This window comes from Ovis canadensis, chromosome 18, assembly GCF_042477335.2.
Source record: "Ovis canadensis isolate MfBH-ARS-UI-01 breed Bighorn chromosome 18, ARS-UI_OviCan_v2, whole genome shotgun sequence".
NCBI classification, from domain to species: Eukaryota; Metazoa; Chordata; class Mammalia; order Artiodactyla; family Bovidae; genus Ovis; species Ovis canadensis.
Genome location: NC_091262.1, coordinates 33827784 through 33850533, shown reverse-complemented (window position 1 = coordinate 33850533; position 22750 = coordinate 33827784). Strand labels below are relative to the sequence as shown.

Here is a 22750-nt window from a genome sequence, read left to right as displayed (position 1 = left end):
AATCACTTTAGAGATGACCATAAATAGCTCTGCTATCAACACCTCCCCCACAACCCTCCCCCTTCCCATTTTCTGACTTCTAATAATGGCCTCACCATTCTCCCAGTGCCAGCGATGGAAGTCTGAGTCACTGTGCCTCCACCCCCGGCCAGCAAGCTGCAATTCCTGCAGATGCCATCTCTAAACCGCCTCTACCCTCTTGCTCCTTCTTGAGGGTCCTGCCTGGACCCCGTGTCAGGCCTGTCTCTGGTTCAGGAACCCTGGCCTCCCTTCCCTAGGCTTGCTCTCCTACTCTCTGACATCCCCTCACTGCTGGGCCAGATGTTCCCAGATGTTACCCTTCTGCCGACAAACAGAACATGAAACAAACATAGGGTGAAACGAAACCCCTGCAGTGTCCACCTGGAGGAAGTGCAAGGCCCTCGCTCTCCTTGCCTGCCTGGTCAGCTTCCTCCCTGTCTTTTGTTTCTTCTTAATTTATCTATTTATCCGACTGTGATGGGTGTTTGTTGGTGCGTGGGCTTTTTCCCTGGTTGCGGAGAGCAGAGGCTACTCTGTAGTTGTTGTGCGTGAGCTTCTCATTGCAGTGGCTTCTCTTGTTGAGGACTTCCCTGGTGGCTCAGACGGTGAAGTGTCTGTCTACAGAACCCGGGTTCAATCCCTGGGTTGGGAAGATCCCCTGGAAAAGGAAATGGCAATCCACTCCAGAACTATTGCCTGGAAAGTCCCATGGACAGAGGAGCCTGGCAGGCTACAGTCCATGGGGTTGCAAAGAGTCGGACATGACTGAGTGACTTTACTTTCCTTTTTCACTTGCTCTTGTTGCAGAGCGTGGGCTCCAGGGCATGTGGGCTTCAGTAGTTGCTACAGGTGGGCTTAGTAGTTTCCATTCCTGGGCTCTAGAGCACAGGTTCAGTAGTTGTGGCCCAAGGGGCTAGTTGCTCTGCAGCTTGTGGGATCCTCCCAGACCAGGGATAGAACTGGTGTCTCCTGCATTGGCAGGAAGGTTCTTTACTACTGAGCCACCAGAGAAGCCCCTCTCATGTCTTAAAGATCAGTGAGCACACACGTAATGGGTGTTTCTGCCCTGAGCTCACCAGGGTCTCCTCTAGCAGAGGTGGTTTTCTGTTCACCGGATGCCTGGTGTGTCATCTAAACTCCTCTTGGGATACTTCACTTTCCTGTTATGTTTGGTTTGTGCTTGATTTGTGGCTTCCTAAAGGTAAAGACTGAGTGACATGCATTTTTGTGCCTCCATGGGGAACTGTGGAGAATAGCAAGGAGACATAAGAAAGCCTTCCTCAGCCATCAGTGCAAAGAAACAGAGGAAAACAATAGAATGGGAAAGACGAGAGATCTCTTCAAGAAAATTAGAGACACAAAGGGAATGTTTCATGCAAAGATGAGCTCAATAAAGAACAGAAATGCTATGGACCTAACAAAAGCAGAAAATATTAAGAGGTGGCAAGAATATGCAGATCTTCACGACCCAGATAACCACAGTGGTGTAATCACTCACCTACAGCGAGACATCCTGGAATGTGAAGTCAAGTGGGCCTTAGAAAGCATCACTAGGAACAAAGCTACTGGGGGTGATGGAATTCCAGTTGAGCTATTTCAAATCCTAAAAGATGATGCTGTGAAAGTGCTGCACTCAATATACCAGCAAATTTGGAAAACTTAGCAGTGGCCACAGGACTGGAAAAGGTCAGTTTTCATTCCAATCCCTAAGAAAGGCAATGCTAAAGAATGCTCAGACTACCGCACAGTTGCACTCATCTCACATGATAGTAAAGTAATGCTTTACTAGCTTTACCGTAAACTTCCAGATGTTCAAGCTGGTTTTAGAAAAGGCAGAGGAACCAGAGATCAAATTGCCATCATCCGCTGGATCATGGAAAAAGCAAGAGAGTTCCAGAAAAACATCTATGTCTGCTTTATTGACTATGCCAAAGCCTTTGACTGTGTGGATCACAATAAACTGTGGAAAATTCTGAAAGAGAAGGGAATACCAGACTACCTGACCTGCCTTTTGATAAATCTGTATGCAGGTCAAGAAGAAACAGTTAGAACTGAACATGGAACAACAGACTGGTTCCAAATAGGAAAAGGAGTACGTAAAGGCTGTATATTGTCACCCTGCTTATTTAACTTTTATGCAGAGTACATCATGAGAAACGCTTGGCTGGAATCAAGATTGCCGGGAGAAATATCAATAACCTCAGATATGCAGATGACACCACCCTTATGGCAGAAAGTGAAGAAGAACTAAAGAGCCTCTTGATGAAAGTGAAAAAGGAAAGTGAAAAAGTTGGCTTAAAGCTCAACATTCAGAAAACTAAGATCGTGGCATCCAGTCCCATCATTTCATAGCAAATAGATGGGGAAACAGTGGAAACAGTGTCAGACTTTATTTTTTTAGGCTCCAAAATCACTGCAGATGGTGACTGCAGCCATGAAATTAAAAGACATTTACTCCTTGGAAGGAAAGTTATGACCAACCTAGATAGCATATTGAAAAGCAGAGACATTACTTTGCCAACAAAGATCCGTCTTGTCAAGGCTATGGTTTTTCCAGTAGTCATGTATGGATGTGAGAATTGGACTAAAAAGAAAGCTGAGCACTGAAGAACTGATGCTTTTGAACTGTGGTATTGGAAAAGACTCTTGAGAGTCCCTTGGACTGCAAGGAGATCCAACCAGTCCATCCTAAAGGAGATCAGTCCTGAGTGTTCATTGGAAGGACTGATGTTGAAGCTGAAACTCTAATACTTTGGCCACCTGATGCAAAGAGGTGACTCCTTTGAAAAGACCCTGATGCTGGGAAAGATTGAAGGTAGGAGAAGGGGACAACAGAGGATGAGATGGTTGGATGGTATCACTGACTCAATGGACATGAGTTTGAGCAGACTCCGGGAGTTGGTGATGGATAGGGAGGCCTGGTGTGCTGCAGTCCCTGGGGTTGCAAAGAGCCGGAGATGACTGTGTGCCTGAACTGAACTGAACAGGGAATTTGCACATGACCTAGACTCAACAACTTAGTTGAAGTTTGACTAAAAATGTGTAAGGGTGGGAGTTTCCAATTCTGCTGACCCCAAACTGGAGGATCTAAGCACCTTTCCTTGAAACATCATCTTTCTCTGAGGTGGTTTCAAGGCTAGTAGTTATCACCACCAAAAATTCCAAACAAGTACAATAAATAGGGACTCTGGTTCCTCCTCTCCTTCCTTAAAAGAATGATGGACTATTAGCCAGGTATATGGATGTGAACTGGCACCCCACTCCAGTACAATTGCCTGGAAAGTCCTATGGACAGAGGAGCCTGGTAGGCTACAGTCCATGGGGTCGCAAAGAGTCAGACATGATTGAGCGACTTCACTTTCACTTTTCACTTTCTTGCGTTGGAGAAGGAAATGGCAACCCACTCCAGTGTTCTTTCCTGGAGAATCCCGGGGACGGCGGAGCCTGGGGGGCTGCAGTCTCTGGGGTCGCACAGAGTCGAACACGACTGAAGCAACTTAGCAGCAGCAGCAGCATGGATGTGAACTGGCTTCCCTGGTGGCTCAGACAGTAAAGAAGTTACCTGTAATGCGGGAGACCCAGGTTTGATCCCTGAGAAGGAATGACTACCCACTCCAGTATTCTTCCCTGGAGAATTCCAAGGACAGAGGAGCCTAGCAAACAAAATGCATATCACTCAGTCTTTACCCTCAGGGTCACAAAGAATTGGACATGACTGACACTTCACTTTCATGCATATGAACCAGAGTTCTGCTACTTCCCAGCTGTGTCTTTTTGAGCAAGTGTACTAACCTCTTTGAACCAATGGAGCTGACACCAACTGCCTCACCAAATGGATACTGGATGGACAAGGCTGCCATGGAGCTGGAGCCCTGGCAGGTGGGGCAGTGAGAGGAGTTTAATCTGAAGATTTTGCCTTGACTATCCTAGGCTGCTGCTGTGCTTGCAAAGGACCCATGTGTTCCCACCCTGATCCCTCTACAGGTAAGGGCCAGACTCTGGAATATGCTGAGACTCTAGTACTGCCTCTTGCCAGGCCTCTGATACCCTGGTCCACAATATAAAGAAACAATATGCGGAGAGCAATTTCTTTATAACCATATCAGAAGTGGCAGTACAGAACAGAATCTGCTCTTTTGAGCCAAAAGGAGGCTGGGGGGAGGGCATTCTCCTAGTTTATAGGTATAAACAGTGAGGCCTTTGTACCTGATAATACTAGGATGGCATGAAAGCCAAATACCAGAGGCTTCCACGGTCTCTGCTTGTGGGTTTTTGTTTTTTTTCTTTTCTTTTTTCTACTTGGGTTTTGAGCAAGACAATTGGGAACAAAATGAAAGGGATGATGGGTTATTCTGGGACATGCTGGCTCAAGATCAGGCCTCTGAATAAGGCCTTAGACTTTGGGGGGCCCCAAACAGCCCCGCTTTGGGCCCAATCTACTAGATGTCTGGGCCAAAGCGGTAGCTCTGCCTGGCTGAGACAGGGAGAAGGAAACTTTGAAGTCAGTAATTCAAGGTCACTTTGCTGGCCCAGCTCCATCTGGCAATGTTGACTCTGAGGCAATGAAGGGGAGAGCTGGGAACACAGGGCAGAAAGAGGTGGCTAGCATTGGAGGGAGCTGGTGTAACTGGGAAAGTGGGGGGCTGGCCTCAGATGTTTCTAAATAAAACCCAGCCCCAGCTGAGGCTTTGGTTGTTTATGGCAGAACCGACTAGTATTGTCTTTTGTATGAAAGCAGGCATAAACGTGCCTGGTAGATTATTCAGCCAGGCTGCCTGAGTACTGCCTGATAAGCATCAGTGGTTGCACAGGGTGTGTCAAGGCTTTAACATATGTTTTTTCACCCGTCTTCTGGCAGCCCTGTTACTGTTATCGCTCCCCTCTCGGAAGGGAGGGTACAGACTCTGGCTACGCTGAATGACTTCGAGGACTAGCAGCTTGACCTGCTGAAGCAGTGGGACTCCAGTTCTTGAGTCGGGTCAGTCTACCTAAGGCGTAGGAGGATCTGGGAGCGAATCCGAGAAGACCCGAGGTGGCCATGATCTTAGTTCAAAAACGCGGAACCCGCACTGGTTAATGCGCCCGGAAATTTCAGCCCAGCCAATGCGAAGGGTGCAGCTGTTTGTTCAAATTTGCCTTTCTGGGCTTAAGCTGATGCGTCAGCAATTGACACTCTGGTTTAAATAGGGCATCCTGGAATGAGAGTTATTCCTCGCTAACGGCTCCCCCAGTGCTCCAGCTCCCATCCCCTGCTCCCGGGTGCCAGTCGGTCTCAGCGTGTTCCAAGGTCTGGCCTTTACCTGTAGACGGATCACGGTCTCACTCGCCTCTCGCTCCAGTGGAGCGGAGCCTCCTCCGGTGCCCAGCGAACCTCGGGCTGGGTGTGGGGGCGGAGCCTCGGCTGGTGCAGGGCAGGGGGAGGAGTCCCCCCGGCCGGACTCCGCCTCCTCTCGGTGAGGCCCAATAGGGTGGCGGCCCCCACAGCCCCGCCCCGGTCCTGCTCCGGCGGCCCGCGCTTCGCAGGCCTCCGCAGCCCGCCACCAGGCAGCCGCCGGCGCTCGGATCTCGCCTACCCGGGTTCCTTCGCTCGCTCATCCGCCAGTCCGACCGCCCACCCGCTCGGGATGGCTGGTTACCTGCGGGTCGTACGCTCGCTCTGCAGAGCCTCTGGCTCCGGGTCGGCCTGGGCGCCAGCAGCCTTGACAGCCCCCAACTTGCAAGAGCAGCCGCGGCGCCACTGTGAGTGCCACGAGGAGGGTCCGGGCGGGGTGCGCGCCCGGCACCGCGACGTGGCGGCCTTCCGGGCGGGGACCAGCAAGCGCGACCCGGGACGCCCGCGGGCCAGGGACGGCGGGGTAGGGCACACAAAGAGCCGGCGCACTGGGGCTTGCTCCCCTGCCCCACCTTCCAGGCCGTGCCAGTCGCAGGGGTGGGGACCTGAAGAAAGGTGGCAACTGGTGGCCCTGGCGATCTCGGCCCTTGCAGCCCTGTGCCCCCAGATTTTCCCACAGTGGGGTTCTAGGGGTATCCCGGGCTCAGAGGGTATCCTGCCCGCCCTGCGCTCCTGGAGGGAGACAAAGCAACCGAGTGGGTGCCGGAGCGCCTGGCCCGCTCCCCAGCGAGAGGGAGGGTCGCGGCGCGGTCCCTGATCAGACAAAGGAGGGGAGGGAGGAGGCAGCCACTTCCCCTTCCTTCTCACCCTGGGCGCTAGGTAATCCCTGCTCGCTGTCAGGCGCTTGTCAGCTATTTTTGGAGCCTTTTAGGCTACAGCTGGAGGAGCGTCCTTTTTATTTTCGCTTTGTTTGGACGCCCCCGTTCTCCTTGTCGACGCACTTGAAGCTCCATCCTGGGGCCTGTCCTTGGCTTGACCAGCCTCTTCTCGCCAGCCGGCTCCCGCGCCACTCCTGGGCCCTGCCCAGCTCACCCGACCAGGAGACCTGGCAACCGAGCCAAAATGTCACTTTCCCAAATCGTGCGTCATAACTTCTGTGGTACCCTTAGTCCACTGCTTCGGACAGAAGCAGTAGTCTTTTTTTTTTTTTTTTTTTTAAACTGTGCCAGGTCTTCTCGATAAGGAGCTAGTTCCCTTATCCGGGATCGAACTCGGGTCTCCTGTATTTGGAGCACGGAGTCTTAGCCACTGGACCACCAAGGAAGTCCCGGAACGAAAGTAGTCTTGATAAGCAGGGTAATAAGCAGGGCGTCCAGGGACGGGGGAGCCTGGTGGGCTGCCGTCTGTGGGGTCTCACAGAGTCGGACACAACTGAAGTGACTTAGCAGCAGCAGCAGCCTGAGCTTCCATTACCGAGGCAGGCTTGCCCCTCTGACATTGGTCTGCCCCCTGGCTCTCCTTCGCAGGCTGCAAAAGGCAAGGAACAATGTGGGTCCTGGCTACTGCCTGTTGCCATGGAAACCCCTCTCCTGCCTGGCCTGCAGGCAGCCCCTTGGAGTGATGACAAGGGGGTGGGGCCCAGGCAACTTGGTTTTACTGCTGGAGTAGGTAATCTTTAACCTAGTGTGGGAGCAGCTGACCAGAACCTAGAAAGGCCCCAGCACCCTCCCTCTCCTTTCAAGGAGAAAGGGACATTTCTGTTTTTGTATACTCATGGAATTTGTCTTTAAGGAGCCAGCCCTGCAACTCAAGGTTCCATGGGTCCCCAGACCCCAGACAAAGTTTCCCATATGATACCACCTTCAGCAAAATATGGCAGGAGTTAGATACATTCTCCACTTCTCCCTTTTATTTTTTCCTCTGCACATATGGTAAAAAATAAAATTAAAAAAAAACCCCACATAAACAAGAAAACAGAGTCCCTTTGGGGGGCCTGAATTTTGGTAACACATAAAAAGAGCAGCCAGTGGCAGGTCCTTTCAGAAGCCCCTAAGAAGGGTTTGGTTATTAATGAGGAGAAAGCCTGGTGTTTGAGTTGGACATGCATGCGACCGTACAGTTGTGACCTCTGCTAGCTTGTTACTTGGCAACGCTGCTGGAGACAGAATACTTGGCATTCCCCTTGATGACAAGAAAAGAATATGCTTTGGCTAAAATACTCTTGTGTTTTTGCTGCCGGGTAATTCCCACACGTGTCTCTTTCTAGTTTTGCGACTCACAGGCCTCCTGCGACTGCTGGTGGTGGTTCTGATAAGTTGGCCTGGGGAAGTGAGGGTGGGTGCTTCTCAACCGCTCAGCCGGATCTTTAACTGGCCTTCCTTAGCTCCTAGCCTGGGAACTTCTTAATTTCCTCAACCCCCTGTTCCTCAACTCTTCAGATCTCCGTGACCTGCTTCAGATCTTGGTGACTTGTTTGCCCTTTTAGATTTCAGAGGAAATTATTTAACGATTGTTCCAAGTTGTGCAGACCTATCAGTAGTGTTCTTATGTGTTCTCCACCGAGCCTTGTTTCAGCTGCATCAGATAAGACCATAGCTACCCCATCAGACGTGGAGCTGCTGCTGCTGCTAAGTCGCTTCATTCGTGTCCGACTCTTAGCGACCCCATGGACTGCAGCCCACCAGGTTCCTCCATCCATGGGATTTTCCAGGCAAGAGTACTGGAGTGGGGTGCCATTGCCTTCTCCGCAGATGTGGCGCTAGGGGTAAAGAAACCGTCTGTCAATGCAGGAGACATAAGAGACGCAGGTTGAGTCACTGAGTCGGGAAGATCCCCTGGAGGAGGGCATGGCAACCCACTCCAGTATTCTTGCCTGGAGAATCCCATGGACAGAGGAACCTGACATCCATAAGGGTGCAAAGAGTAGGACACACTGTAGCGACTTAGCATGCACATACCCCATCCGGGGTGTTCTGGGTGGTCATGTTTTGGCCCTGCAGGTTTTAAAGAAAAACTTCTGGAAGGGCCTGGGCCCTGTCCCCCAGATCCTTTATGGAAAGCTGTGGCCTCTTTTACTGATTCCAGGATGGGGTGTTGGAAATTGCTCTCTGATTACTGGAAGTCAGCCTTGTGACTTGCTCTGGAGTTTACACTTCTGTAAACCCATGTTTAAAATGCCAACAGATGGCAAATATTAACACGATAAATTGTGAGCTACTCCAGCCCATTACCTGGCCACCCAAGTACATTCGTGATGGTCTGGTGCCATTTCGTGGTGAGAACTCACCGGCCTCTGTGTGGTAATGCATCCCGGGATGGGGGAGGGAGTGGAGTAACTTTCTATCCAAAGGGTAGGTTATGACAGGGCAGCCCTGACCAGACTGAACCGACCGTAGCCTGACATTCATTCATGGACTTCAGCAAATATTGTGCTTCTACTCTGTGCCAGGCACTGTGCCAGGGACACTCTGGGGACAGAGCTGGACATAAGGGACGAATATTTCTGCCCTTATGGAGCTTAAATTCTAACGTGAGGAAGGACAGTAGGCAAGGTAGAAGTTGGCTAGTGTGATGCACGGTGACAAGAGCCAAGGAGAACAAATAAGGCAGAAAGATGCGGGTGAAGGTTTGGGTAGGGCTGCCGGATAAGACCCCAGTGAATGAAGGAGAGTAAGTCCCCTACATACCACCTAGTTCTGTTCGGAGAGTACCTTCCTTAGACCCATTTGTTCGTAAGTCCAACAAAGTTAGCTTAGATACCCAGCTAACACAATGGGCTATTTAGTACTGTACTGTAATAGGTTTATAATACTTCTCCCATAAAAAAATAAAAACATTTTTAATCGTACAGAACAGTGGCTTGAAAAGTACAGGAGTACAGTACAACACCGGCATACAGGTGCTGGCATCGAGTGAAGCGGCACGAAGAGTGACTGGCTGGAGGTGGGAGATGGTAGAGTGAAGGGTCGTCAGCAACAGGAGAGGAGGGCAGGCTGCGCTGTCACTCATGCCCGATGCTGGTGCCACGGGTTCCGGTTCCTTGCTGGAACCAGATGCATGTTCGCATCTTGGAAAGGTTGCATCTTGAAGGTTCATATGTAGGGGACTCACTGTACTGAGGAAATAAGGGAATGAAAACAGGCTGTTTAGTCTTCAGGGGAAGAGGGAATGTCGATGCCAAGGCCATGATGCAGAAGGGCACCTTTGCTTGTTGGAGAAGCAGAAAGTCAGGCTGGCTCAGAGTGCAATATGGGAGATGAGGTCAGGGTTGGGGGGTGCTTGTAGGCCACTTTGGAGGATTTTGGCCTGAGTGAAAGAGGAGGCTTTTCAGGGCTTTGAGAGGAGTGTAACTTGATTTACATTTTAACAGGAGCGTTGCTAGCATCAGGGCCCTGGTAGGAGGGTTGCTTGGACCTTGGTGGCAGTTGGATTCTGGGCTTATTTTGTAGGAAGAGCCAGTAGAATGTTTGTGATGGTTTGGACGTGGATGCAAGAGAAAGGAAGGTGTGAAGGATAACACCAAAGAAAATGCTAGAGCCTCTTCTGGGATTGCTGCCCAGCCTTCTTGAACCCTCAGGAATTGGGGGCTTCCTCCCGCATTCTACTAGGTCTCTCTGCTGACAGGAGCGTGGGTGGGAATGTGGTGAAACCAGTTACATAGACAGAGTGGGGCGAGGGGGTGCCCGTCTTAGGAGGGCCCTTTAGCCCAGAAGCTAGATCTCTTTACTCGAGCAGCAAGTAGATGCTGAAACCCGGGCTGGGTTTTGAAATCCTTACTCCGTTCCCCGGCTGGGGCTTGGCCTAACGGGCCTCTTGGGGCTGGTGTAATTCCATCCCACACTCGGCCCAAGAGGACAGTGTTTCTGCAGCAGGTCGTCGGAAGCTTTCATGGTGACTATTGCTTGGATTTCAGGTCACCTGTCACCACCTGTCTCCCAGAGAGGGGCAGATGGTGGGGCTGTCTCCACCACAGTGGCTAAACAATAGGCAAGCTTTCAAACTCCAAAGCCTTGGGGTGCTCTGGAGGGCACGTGGCAGGGCTGGGATGGAGGGAGAGGCTGACCTCTATCAGCCTGTCCTTCATCCTTGCTGTGGGTGAGCAGGGGCTCAGTGGGATGAAGTGACTCTTTTTATAAGAGGGACTGGATTTTTATGTATAATCTTCTGTTGTTATTTTTTTTTAAAAACTGGTTTAAATTAGGCATTAAAGCATTTTTAAATTTCTTATTTTTTACGGTGGTAAAACTGCACAACAAAAACTTCCACCTTAACCATTTTTATGTGTGCAGTTCAGCGGCATAAAATATATCCACCTTGTTGTTCAGCAGTCTGCACAGCTTTTTCATGTTGCAAAACTGAAACTCGGTACCCATTAAACAGCTCTGCTTCCTTTCCTGCCCCGCAGCCCCTGGTAACCACCATTCTACTTTCTGTTTCTATATTTCTGACCACTCTAGGTACCTCATGTAAGTAGAATCGGACAATATTTGTGTTTTGTGTGACTGTCTTGTTTCACTTAGCAGAATGTCCTCAATTTTTTTCCTTGTTTAGCACGTCAGCATTCCTTCCTTTTTAAGGCTGAATAGGCTTTCATTGTCTGTCTATGGCACATTTTAAAAAATATTCAGATTAAAATTTATTGTTCTTCTGAGTCAGGTATAGGAATTGTGAAAAGCTTAGGTGATATAGTTATTACATCCTTACATACTTAATACTGTTTCTAGTTTATTATAAGTTACTTCCCAAAAATGTTAGTCATGGCTGGACTGAAAAAGTCTTTGAGTAATACGTAAAGTTTCCATAGGAGCAGGCATATAAGGCTTTGTCATATGCTTATGGAGAACTGTTGTAGGTGTTACAGTTATGAGGTCCCCAGTTTGACTTAATGGGTTAAGTAAGTCTCTGTTACTAGCTGCATTGTAATTTTCAAAAGTAATAATGCATGTAATTAGAAATAAAATAAGAAAAACTTTTTTTTAACTTTTTATTTTGTGTTGGGATACCGCCGATTGACAGTGTCATTTAGATTCCACATATAAGGGATGTCATACGATGTTTTTCTTTCTCTGTCTGACTTGCTTCACCCAGTATGACACTGTTTAGGTCCATCCATGTTGCTGCAGATGGCATTATTTCATTCTTTTTAATGGCCGAGTAATATTCTGTTGCATATACGTACCACATCTTCTTTATCCATTCCAACAGAGAAGCTTTTAAAATTAAAGATCTTCTTCTCAAAAACAAATAAGTGTTTGGGAAAGGTGGTGATGTTGTTTCTATAAGAACACCACATTGTAAGTCTGATCCAAAGGGAATTTACTGTTGTGGAATTTGAAACGAAAGAACCAGTGGCAAAGGCTATTGAGGTAGGGCCAGATCCATCCCTGAAACTTGGAAGCGCTTCCTTTTTTAGTTTGAAAGCAAGTACATCCATGTTTAAGTGGTGTGGGGCCCAGTTTTGGAAAAAACTCAGAATCATGAACATAGTTTACCTTTTTGGCGGAAAGTTTTTTCTTAAACATCCTGGCTTAGTTTCCAAAGGGTTCTTTTCTCCTCTTGAACGTTCATATCACACTTTATTTCTCCATTCATCTGTTGCTGGACACTTGGGTTGCTTTCACCTCTTGGCTATTGTGAATAATTCTGTTGTGAACATGTTTATACAGATAACTTTTTGAGACCCAGCTTTTAGTTATTTTAAAACATTTTTTGAGGAAGCGTCATACTGTCTTCCCACAGCGGCCCCACCATTTTACATTCTCACTAGCAGTGTACACGGGTTCCAATTTCTTTACATCCTCATCAACACTTGTTACTTTATGGCTTTTGTTTTTGTTTTGATAGTAGCTATCTTAAGGGGTGTGAGGTGGTATCTCATTGTGGTTTTGGTTTGCATTTTCCTAATGAGTAGTGATGTTGAACATATTTTTATGAGCTTATTGATGTTTTTTTGAGAAATAGCTATTCAAGTCCTTTGCCCCTTTATTAATCAGGTTTGTTGTTGTTGTTGAAAGGGCCTGTTTTTTAAGCCTTGGTCACCAAACAGCATTAAAAAAAAAAAAAAAAGACCCACTACAAAATGACCCACCCCACAAACAAAATGAGCCTCGGCTGCTGTGGCTCACACCTCCGATCCCTGTTCCCAGCTCCTTTGGGCAGTTGCTTTGAGGAAGGCTGACACTTGACTTTGATAATAATGCCTCTTGCTCTCTCTGTTATCAGTGGTGATAGTGATAAGGTTAGTCGCTCAGTCGTGTCTGACTCTGTGATGCCATGGACTGTAGCCCACCAGGCTCTTCTGTCCATGGGATTCTCCATGCAAAGATACTGGAGTGGGTTGCCTTTCCCTTCTCCAGGGGATCTTCCCAACCCAGGGATCGAACCTCGGTCTCTTGCATGACAGGTGGATTTTTTACTATCTGAGTCGGTTTTCCTTTCCATACTCACTCTTTAAGGATAGGCACTGTGTGTTGAGGTGTTTCAGGAAAGGCCATTTACCCGTGACACCTGGTTGTAAATAAGCGGGCCCTGTGGTCTCTGAGGGTTTGACATTTGCATACACAGCTGGGAGGGCTGCCTGCTGTGGTCTTGACATTGAACTCCCCCACTGAGGTGTGCTGTCCACAGGCTGCTGTGCCTGAAGCTCAGAGCTTGAGTGGAGCCCAGGCTGAGGCCAAAACCTTTAGGACTGGCCCCAAATGGACCTCTCCTTAGGGATTCAGATTATGGTAGCTTTAGTTCATTTAAAGGTCTTCCCCTGGTAGCTCAGCGGTGAAGGTTCCACCTGCCAAGAAAGAGACATGGGTTTGATCCCTGGGTCAGGAAGATCCTCTGGAGAAGGAAATGGCAACCTGTTCCAGTATTCTTGCCTGGAGAATTCCATGCATGGACAAAGGAGCCTGGCAGGCAACAGTCTATGAGGTCCCAAAGTGTTGGACATGACTGAGAGACTGAACAACAAGTACATTAAAAGAAATTGATTGGCTCTCATCGCATTAACTCATAGAAGATGCATCTGAAAATTAAGCGAGCTGGCTCTACAACAGCCCAACAGGTCCAACAGGTTTCTACAGGGCCACTCCTGCTTTAGACCAGACTTGGTGAAGGTCCAAAGTACCCACTGCACCTTGGGAAGAGCTGGAGCGGTGCCAGCCGTGTTCCATCTTGTTCCCTGGGGGAAGAAATATTTGGAGCCTGTGTTTGCTTTCTGCTTCTCTCCATCTGGCCCATAGGGGCATCCAGAGGCTATGCTTGAGCCAAGGCCCTGGGATCTATCCTGACCCTGACACAAGCCATGCTCCCTGGGTCTCATTTTTCTTCCTTTTTAGATTAAAAAAAAAAAAAATCTGTTTGCACATCTTTGGAGAGTGAGTCATCAGCTGCACATAATTCACTTGCTGCTTCTGCAGGAGGGGGAGTGAATGCTGGGCAGTGGGACCTGGCTGACACTCCTCCCTGCGTGGTGAAGGGTGGGTCTGGCCAGGAGGAGAAGAGCTCTCCCGCCAACCTCGTCTCGTGGCTGTGATATGCTGTGCGTGTGTCTGGTTCTAGATGCCGACAAAAGGATCAAGGTGGCGAAGCCAGTGGTGGAGATGGACGGCGATGAGATGACCCGTATTATCTGGCAGTTCATCAAGGAGAAGGTAGTTCCCTCCCAAAGTGGGTGGCCTTGCACGTGGCCGGCTGGGCTCAGTGATCAGTCCCAGCTCCCGTCTCCTGAGCCCTGCTTCAGGTCCCCGGGATTCACCCATCACCCTGGTGGGCAGGAGCAACCCTGTTTGTCTCCTTCTGCCCACCCTCCTGTCATGTCCAGACCACTCATGGGCCTTGCTATTTTATTTATTTTTAAAATATTTATTTATTTGGCTGCATTGGGTCTCAGCTGTGGCTCTTGGGCTCAGTTCCACAGCCTGTGGGATCTTATTTCCCAGACCGGGGATTGAACCCACATCCTCTAATTTGGAAGGCAGGTTCTCAACCACTGGATCACCAGGGGAGTCCCTGCTCTTATTATTTTTTTAAATACTTATTTATTTGGCTGTGTCAGGTCTTCATCATATCATGGGAGAGTTTTTCCTTTCGGCCTATGGACTTTAGCTGCGTTGCAGGCTCAACAGTTGTGGTGCGTGGACTTAGGTCAGGCACGGGACTGTCCTCAGCCATCTTTGTCTTGTACCAAGTTTAAAGCATTTTAAAGAATGTGATTAAACATAATCACATATCATATTTTTTTTTTGGCTGAATTAAGATTTTGTTACTCCAGGTGTTTCTTGACTTCCTACTTTTGCATTCCAGTCCTCTATAATGAAAAGGACATCTTTCTATCTCTGCTTTATTGACTATGCCAAAGCCTTTGACTGTGTGGATCACAATAAACTGTGGAAAATTCTGAAAGAGATGGGAATACCAGACCACCTGACCTGCCTCTTGAGAAATCTCTATGCAGGTCAGGAAGTTAGAACTGGACATGGAACAACAGACTGGTTCCAAATAGGAAAAGGAGTGTGTCAAGGCTGTATATTGTCACCCTGCTTATTTAACTTTTATGCAGAGTACATCATGAGAAACGCTTGGCTGGAATCAAGATTGCCGGGAGAAATATCAATAACTTCAGATATGCAGATGACACCACCCTTATGGCAGAAAGTGAAGAAGAACTAAAAAGCCTCTTGATGAAAGTGAAAGTGGAGAGTGAAAAAGCTGGCTTAAAGCTCAACATTCAGAAAACTAAGATTATGGCATCTGGTCCCATCACTTCATAGCAAATAGATGGGGAAACAGTGGCAGACTTTATTTTTTGGGGCTCCAAAATCACTGCAGATGGTGACTGCAGCCGTGAAATTAAAAGACGCTTACTCCTTGGAAGAAAAGTTATGACCAACCTAGATAGCATATTGAAAAGCAGAGACATTACTTTGCCAACAAAGGTCCGTCTTGTCAAGGCTATGGTTTTTCCTGTGGTCATGTATGGATGTGAGAGTTGGACTGTGAAGAAGGCTGAGTGCCAAAGAATTAATGCTTTTGAACTGTGGTGTTGGAGAAGACTCTTGAGAGTCCCTTGGACTGCAAGGAGATCCAGCCAGTCCATTCTGAAGGAGATCAACCCTGGGATTTCCTTGGAAGGAATGATGCTGAAGCTGAAGCTCCAGTACTTTGGCCACCTCATGCGAAGAGTTGACTCATTGGAAAAGACTCTGATGCTGGGAGGGATTGGGGGCAGGAGGAGAAGGGGACGACAGAGGATGAGATGGCTGGATGACATCACTGACTCGATGGACGTGAGTCTGAGTGAACTCCGGGAGTTGGTGATGGACAGGAGGGCCTGGTGTGCTGCGATTCATGGGGTCGCAAAGAGTCAGACACGACTGAGCGACTGAACTGAACTGAAGCTTTTGTTTTATTCTTCAGATTAATCAACACATATATACAGATACAGGAAATACAAGAAACACAGTGGAGGAATTCAATCTGTGTTGCAGATTGAATATTTATCTCCCTTCAGAGAGCTGGCACAGGTTGACTTATCCTTCAGGAATTTCTTTTTTGTTTTTAATTTATTTTCTATTGAAGTACAGTTGAGTATGTTGTCTTGATCCGCTGCATTCCTATGCAGTCCCTTGAGGGAGTGAAAGATGATCAGGGATCATGAACATTTCCTTAGTGGTCCGGGGATGTCATTGTGAGTTGTGGCGTGGTGTCTGTTGGGGACAGTGATGTGTTTGAGCCACCACTGCAGGTGGTTTCCAGGGTGGCTGCTTGACTTCTCCAGAGTCTCCGTGGGCTGGGTCTGCCCGGGGGAACACACAGTCCATGTGAAGACTCCCACCTTGTGTGTCTGTCCCCAAGAACAAGGTTGAGAATTGCCACTTCTGAATGGGGGAGGAGAGGGAACCCACTGTTCGGAGAACTCTAGATGTGTTTGGAGTGGGGTTTGGCTGAGTTGATGGGCCACCGTGGGGGATCGGTGGTGTTTTATGTGATCCTCGCTGGGAAAGAGCCCTCCAAGGGGCTGCAGCCTGATCTGCCAGCCTCTCTCCAGAGCCCCAGCTTCCTGCCAGCTTTGGCCAGCCCTCCAGAGGTCTTTCCTCTTCCCCTCCCAGATGGGGTGAACCTAGATGCCCCTGAATCCCAGTCAGTCTGGGCTGATGCCTGGCCCCGGCCGTCTGTTTCTAGCTCATCCTGCCCCACGTGGACGTCCAGCTCAAGTATTTCGACTTGGGGCTCCCGAACCGTGACCAGACCAATGATCAGGTCACCATCGACTCTGCGCTGGCCACCCAGAAGTACAGCGTGGCTGTGAAGTGTGCCACCATCACCCCCGACGAGGCCCGTGTGGAAGGTGCGAGGGGGTGGGGGTGGGGACCAGGAGTCAGAGGGTCGCCGTCTCAGGAATTTCGGCTCAGCCTGGCGGGTGGGGCTGGAAGCACAGCATCTGAACTGAGGCTGGGTGTTGCCAGGTTCATCAGACTGAGCTCCGCCCAGTGTGCTGCGGCAGTGTATCGGCTGACAGAGTGCTTACCACGTGCCAGCCACTGTTCTGGGCACTTTACACACAACGTGCATTGAAGTCTCGCAGCAACCCAAAGACCAGGCGTTTTATCAACAGTTTTGTTTTACGGGCAGTTGCCTGAGGGGGCACAGCTGGATCTTGAAGCTAAGAAATCTGATTCAGGAGCGCCACTCTCGACTCCGCTGCTTCCCCAGGGCAGTTTTGAGGAGCCCCCTTCTAGCTACATTCTTGCTTAGGGTTCAGATCCTGGTCTGAAGGTTTGGGCTGCAGTGGGGCCGCTTCATCTTTGTCCTCATAGAGTTCAAGCTGAAGAAGATGTGGAAGAGCCCCAATGGAACCATCCGGAACATCCTCGGGGGAACTGTCTTCCGGGAGCCCATCATCTGCAAGAACATCCCGCGTCTCGTCCCTGGCTGGACCAAGCCCATCACCATTGGCAGGCATGCCCACGGCGACCAGGTTGGCCCCTGTGGGAGTGGGGCTCCGAGGGCCTGGGACACCCCGCCCCTAGCTGGAGCCCTGGGCCTGAGCCGTCTTTTCGTGTCTGCAGTACAAGGCCACAGACTTTGTGGTTGACCGGGCTGGCACATTCAAGGTGGTGTTCACCCCGAAGGATGGCAGTGGCCCTAAGGAATGGGAGGTGTACAACTTTCCTGCTGGTGGCGTGGGCATGGGCATGTACAACACGGATGAGGTGAGCAGCGGCTCCTGGGCTCCCTCCCCCACCCATGTCTCTGACTCCGGCCCCATCGGGTTGGTGGTTCTGACTCTTCCCGTGTCGGTGGCCTCAAGGTCTGAGGCCTGAGAGCAAATGCATCTTTAAATGTGTTCAGGGGGTCCTATGGTATGCCTAACATCCTGTGCTCATTCTCGGGTGCATCTTGGGGCATACTGGTTGTCAGCTCTTGGTTTACAGCACACTGGGTAAGTGCTTCTTTCTCTCCCTACCCCCATTTCTTGGGTTTCCTTTCCTCTGTGGTTGGCCTCATTCTTAGGCCGTGAAGAAATGGCCAGTACTGGCTCCGGGCTTATCCCTGCCAGCCTGGCTATCCTGGCAGAAAAGAGCCTTTTTGGCTCCTGGTTCCAGCAAAAGTAGATGGCTTGGGTCACATGGCTATCTCGCAGCCAATCATGAAGGCCCAGGGGAGGAAGGGCTCTGATTGGATAAACCCAGGACATAGGAGAGACAAGCAGGTGGGCTGAGGGCATGGCCCCACCCTAGCCATACGGTTTAAGAAATGGGGAAGGGGATAGCTTTCCCAGGTAAAACTGGGCATCTGCTTTCTCCCAGAAACTGGGAGCAGGGTGCTGGGCCAGCAGCAACAGCAGATGCTCACTCCAGGAAGAGAAAAAATGTTCGTCGCTCAGTCGTGTCTAACTCTCCGTGTCTGTAGCCCGCCAGGCTCCTCTTTCCATGGAATCCTCACTCCAGAGGGGCTGGGTAAACCCTGGCTGCCTGGGTCGAGTGCGGGGAGGGGAATGCTGTTCCCAGGGCTGGGCCTGCCCTGGGGGACCGCTCCAGAGACCTCTCTCTCCCTGCAGTCCATCTCAGGTTTTGCACACAGCTGCTTCCAGTATGCCATCCAGAAGAAGTGGCCTCTCTACATGAGCACCAAGAACACCATCCTGAAAGCCTACGACGGGCGCTTCAAGGACATCTTCCAGGCCATCTTTGAGAAGTAATGGCTTCTCCCTTCACTGTTTCCCAGGGAGTCCATGACCCTCCTTCCTGGTCCCCTCCGCCTTGCCCCCCCGGGGAGGCTGTCCTAGTATGTCTGTCTTGGCCCTGAGGATCAGGGCGGGATTCCCCAGCCTGTCAGCCTCCTGCCCTACCCTCACCACAAGCCCCTTTGCTCCCAGGCACTACAAGACCGAGTTCGACAGACATAAGATCTGGTACGAGCACCGGCTCATTGATGACATGGTGGCTCAGGTCCTCAAGTCTTCGGGCGGCTTTGTGTGGGCCTGCAAGAACTATGACGGAGACGTGCAGTCGGACATCCTGGCCCAGGGTGCGCTCCCCGCGGGGATGGGGGGTGGACTGTCAGTTTTCCCTTGCTGGGAGAGAGGGTTGGCTGGGAGTGGGGGCGCTGGTTTGCACATCCTTTTGGGAGGAAACTGCTCCAGTGGAGCAGCAGGACTGGGGGTTGCCTGCTCATTGCAGGGTCTGCTGTAGACACATGCACCAGGGCCTCTCTGGTGTCTGAGTGAGGAAGGGCCATCTGTTATGTTTGGACTGGGGTATTGCTAAGGCTGACGTTCTAGAGGAAGTAGTACACAGCAATTTAGGTCCTAAAGACCAGGCTTGTTAGCTCTGAGGTTGTTCCCATCCGTGAAATGGCCTGTCCATGCAGGAGATGTTCCTGTCCATGCAGGAGACTCAAGAGACACGGGTTCAATCCCTGGGTTGGGAAGATCCCCTGGAGGAGGGCATGGCAGCCCACTCCAGTATTCCTGCCTGGAGAATCCCATGGACAGAGGAGCCTGGTGGGCTACAGTCCATGGGGTCACAAGGAGTCAGACACAGCTGAAGTGACTTAGCACAGCACAGCACATGGAAGGGCCAGGTGACTCTGCTTGGCTCCAGATTTGGATGAGGTTTGGCTCTAGCAGAAAAACGGGAGTAAGTATTCGGTTGACTGAAAAGTTTGTTCAGGTTTTTCTGTAACATCTTTGGCCAAGTTTTTAGCCAACCCAGTACAACCAGATGCTCTTTAAATTGCAAAGAATTTGTTTTGCACAGTAAACCTTTCGGATATAGGAGAATATTGGGGGATGATGGCAAACCCCCCCAGACCTAGAGCATCCTAAAAGACAAGCTGAGTTGCAGCAGAAAGCCATTAGGGAGGAACAGAAAGAAATAACTCAGTTGTAATGGGAACGAGGGGCTTCCCAGGTGATTCAGTGGTAAAGAATCTGCCTGCCGATGCAGGAGACGATGGTTCGATCCCTGGTCCAAGAAGATCCTCTGGAGAAGGAAATGTCAACTCACTTCAGTATTCTTGCCTGAGAATCCGATGGCAGAGGAGCCTAGGCTCTAGTTCATGGGGTCACAGACAGTCAGATACAATTGAGCACGCACAGATACATTCATCTTATTGGGACTGAGAGCAAGAAAGATAGTGGGAAGAGGCAACATGTATGCATAGGGAGTGGAAGAGAAACCAGGCTCTGTGAGCGAGCGGGCTGAGGTCTAGCTCCCATAAGGAAAAAGTGAAGCCCATGCAAGGCTGCAGTGAAAAGGCAGAGGGTCGCCATACTTCATAAAAACCTTTGCCTTCATTTTGAAAAGTTCAGTGTGATCCTCTCACTAGAACAATTCCTATCTAGGATGGAAGGATGACAAGCCCTAGCACACAAGAGAAAGGCATGAAGTGTGTAAGGACTAGTGAGTGTGAAGGTCCCAGGTGAAAATGGAGTAGGGATCCCCCTTTCTCTGCCCCAGCAGCAAAAATTCTCAGGCAAATAATTTCCCTCTAGAAGTTACCCACTTTTTCTTTCTTGGGCATTTACAGTTCTTATTATGGTGCTGTGGGGTGCTTTTGAAGCCCAGGAGGCCTTTGACCATAGTAAATGCTGACATCTGGATTTGAAAAAATTTGGAAGTAGATCACAAAGCTCTTTTAAATTTTTAAATATTTATTGTTTATTTGACTGTGCCAGGTCTTTGTTGTGGCATAAGGATCTTTGATCTTTGTTGCCGCCCTTTGGGATCTTTAGTTTCATCATGTGGGATCTAGGTCCCTGACCGGGGATCGAACCTATGCCCCCTGCTTTGCGAGTAATGAGTTTTATCCACTGGACCACCAGGGATGTCCCAAATCGTAAAACTTTCAAGTGGCCTAAAAGAGCAGAGAGCTTCCTGGGTAGCTCAAACAGTAAAGAATCTGCCTGCAATTTGGAAGACCTAGGTTTGATCCCTAGGTTGGCAAGATCCCCTGGAGGAGGGCATGACAACCCATTCCAGTATTCTTGCCTGGAGAATTCCATGGAGAGAGGAGCCTGGCTGGCTACAGTCTGTGGGGTTTCGAAGAGTCAGACACAACTGAGCGACTAACACACACATACTCAAAAGAGCAGATAAAGTGATGACTGTGAAATAGCTGCCCGCAGGCTTTATTCTTTCTGCTTGAATGAGCCTCTTGGTCACCTGCCAGGGTGCCCTGGGGGGCCATAGATTCTGGAGCATCCGGAGGTAGGGGTGTGGATGTATGCCAGCAGGCGGATGAGAACCACCTCTGAGTGCCACCTGCCCTATGCTGGGCCCTGGAGACCCAACACTAGCGCCTGAGGAGAGGTGCTGGCACTGAGGGGGGTCTTCCTGCTCTCCAGGCTTTGGCTCCCTTGGTCTGATGACGTCCGTGCTGGTCTGCCCGGATGGGAAGACCATTGAAGCTGAGGCTGCTCATGGCACAGTCACCCGCCACTATCGGGAGCACCAGAAGGTGAGTGCCAGGGCGGTGGCCGCGTGCCCTTCTATCCCCGGAGCCCGAGCCCACTGGCCCTGAGGGCTGGGAGCATGGGCCTGGTCCTGTCAGTCTAGAGGGGGCAGCTGTGTCCAAGGGGCCTTTTCATTGGCTGCTTGGCTCTTCATCCCCCTGCGACCTCTTCCCCCAGGGCCGACCTACCAGCACCAACCCCATCGCCAGCATCTTTGCCTGGACGCGTGGCCTAGAACACCGGGGCAAGTTGGACGGGAACCAGGACCTCATCAGGTGAGCTGGTTCTGGGCAGGTTCCGGGCCCCGGCTCCATGCAGCTGGGGTCTCACTCTGCCCTGTGCCCTGCAGGTTCGCCCAGACCCTGGAGAAGGTGTGTGTCGAGACAGTGGAGAGTGGAGCTATGACCAAGGACCTGGCGGGCTGCATCCACGGCCTCAGCAAGTGAGTGGTCTGCGGTCAAGGCCGGTCTGGGCTTCCGGGGGCTCAGGGTCCCTTGTAGAGGCTTCTTCCTAAGTCAGCTTGGCTGCCAGGGGACAGGACAGGTCCACGGCCCTGAGTGATGGCTGGGGCTAGCCTCCCCACACCAGGCCCAGTGAATGGGTCCCTATCCCTAGGCCAGCTGCTTAGAACCTTCCAACCCCTGCCGCAACCACCTCCCGGCTTCTCTCAGAAGAGCTTTACTGAGCTGCCTGTTGTAATCTGGAAAAGCAAAGCCAGGCCTCGCTGGGTTCCTGCTGAGTTTGCTGTGGCCCCTCCCCCCTCTTTTTTGCCCACACCATGCTGTATGGAGGATCTTAGCTCCCTGACCGGGGATCGAACCTGCACCCCCTGCAGGCACTGCAGGATTCTTAACCACTGCACCACCAGGGAAGTCCCGCTGTGGCCTCTTGACAGTGGGCTCCAGGTAGCCTCTGGTCTGTAGTCCTCTGCACAACTGCACGAGAGGCCTACTGTCTGGATGCTGCCCTGGATTGGGCGGCGGCCGGGGGAGGCGGGGTGGGTGTCTGCCAGAACCACCCTCACATGCACGTGCTCTCTTGACAGCGTGAAGCTGAACGAACACTTCCTGAACACCTCGGACTTCCTGGACACCATCAAGAGCAACCTGGACAAAGCTCTGGGCCAGCAGTAGCGGGCCAGGGTTGCTGCCAGCTGCCGAGCTGGCCGGGCCGGAGGCGAGTGGGCAGCCAGGGGTCCCCCTGCCCCCCCGACCGACACGCCCCGCGGCGGAGGGTGAGCCTCTTAGCCCCTGTTAGGAGGCCTTTCTAGGGGACTTTTTTTTTTTTATAAGAAGTTTTTAAAAGTATCTGTGTGTTTCCCCTCATGGTGACGTGAGGCAGGAACAGTGTGTTTTACCTCAGCTGGTGGTATGTTTTGCATACTGTAATTTATATTGCCCTCGGGACACATGGTGCCATATTTAGCTACTAAAAAGTTCTTCACAAAA

General features: G+C 50.6%; 1 protein-coding gene and 1 long non-coding RNA gene across 2 annotated transcripts in view; one reads left to right on the top strand and one right to left on the bottom strand.

The window, feature by feature from the left end:
- LOC138423905 (uncharacterized) overlaps positions 1 to 5418 on the bottom strand; it is an 11269-nt gene extending 5851 nt beyond the window's left edge. The window contains exons 1-2 of the long non-coding RNA XR_011250513.1: positions 5322 to 5418; positions 3584 to 3674 (exon numbers count right to left, since the gene is read on the bottom strand). This is a non-coding gene — a long non-coding RNA (uncharacterized lncRNA). The remainder of the gene's footprint in view (positions 1 to 3583; positions 3675 to 5321) is intronic.
- IDH2 (isocitrate dehydrogenase (NADP(+)) 2) lies at positions 4297 to 22750 on the top strand. The gene is made up of 11 exons (XM_069560315.1): positions 4297 to 5760; positions 13904 to 13995; positions 16526 to 16691; positions 17161 to 17321; positions 17413 to 17556; positions 18405 to 18541; positions 18723 to 18874; positions 21195 to 21307; positions 21480 to 21577; positions 21652 to 21744; positions 22348 to 22750. Exons 1-11 carry the CDS (start codon positions 5646 to 5648, stop codon positions 22433 to 22435), a joined length of 1359 nt encoding a protein of 452 aa, XP_069416416.1. The 5' UTR covers positions 4297 to 5645; the 3' UTR covers positions 22436 to 22750.

Excerpts from the sequence above, each read along its gene's own strand:
- IDH2 (XM_069560315.1), top strand. The coding sequence starts at position 5,646 with ATGGCTGGTTACCTGCGGGTCGTACGCTCGCTCTGCAGAGCCTCTGGC. Across the intron at positions 5,761-13,903 it reads AGAGCAGCCGCGGCGCCACT|ATGCCGACAAAAGGATCAAG; the intron begins GTGAGTGCCACG and ends GTCTGGTTCTAG. Across the intron at positions 16,692-17,160 it reads CGACGAGGCCCGTGTGGAAG|AGTTCAAGCTGAAGAAGATG; the intron begins GTGCGAGGGGGT and ends TTGTCCTCATAG.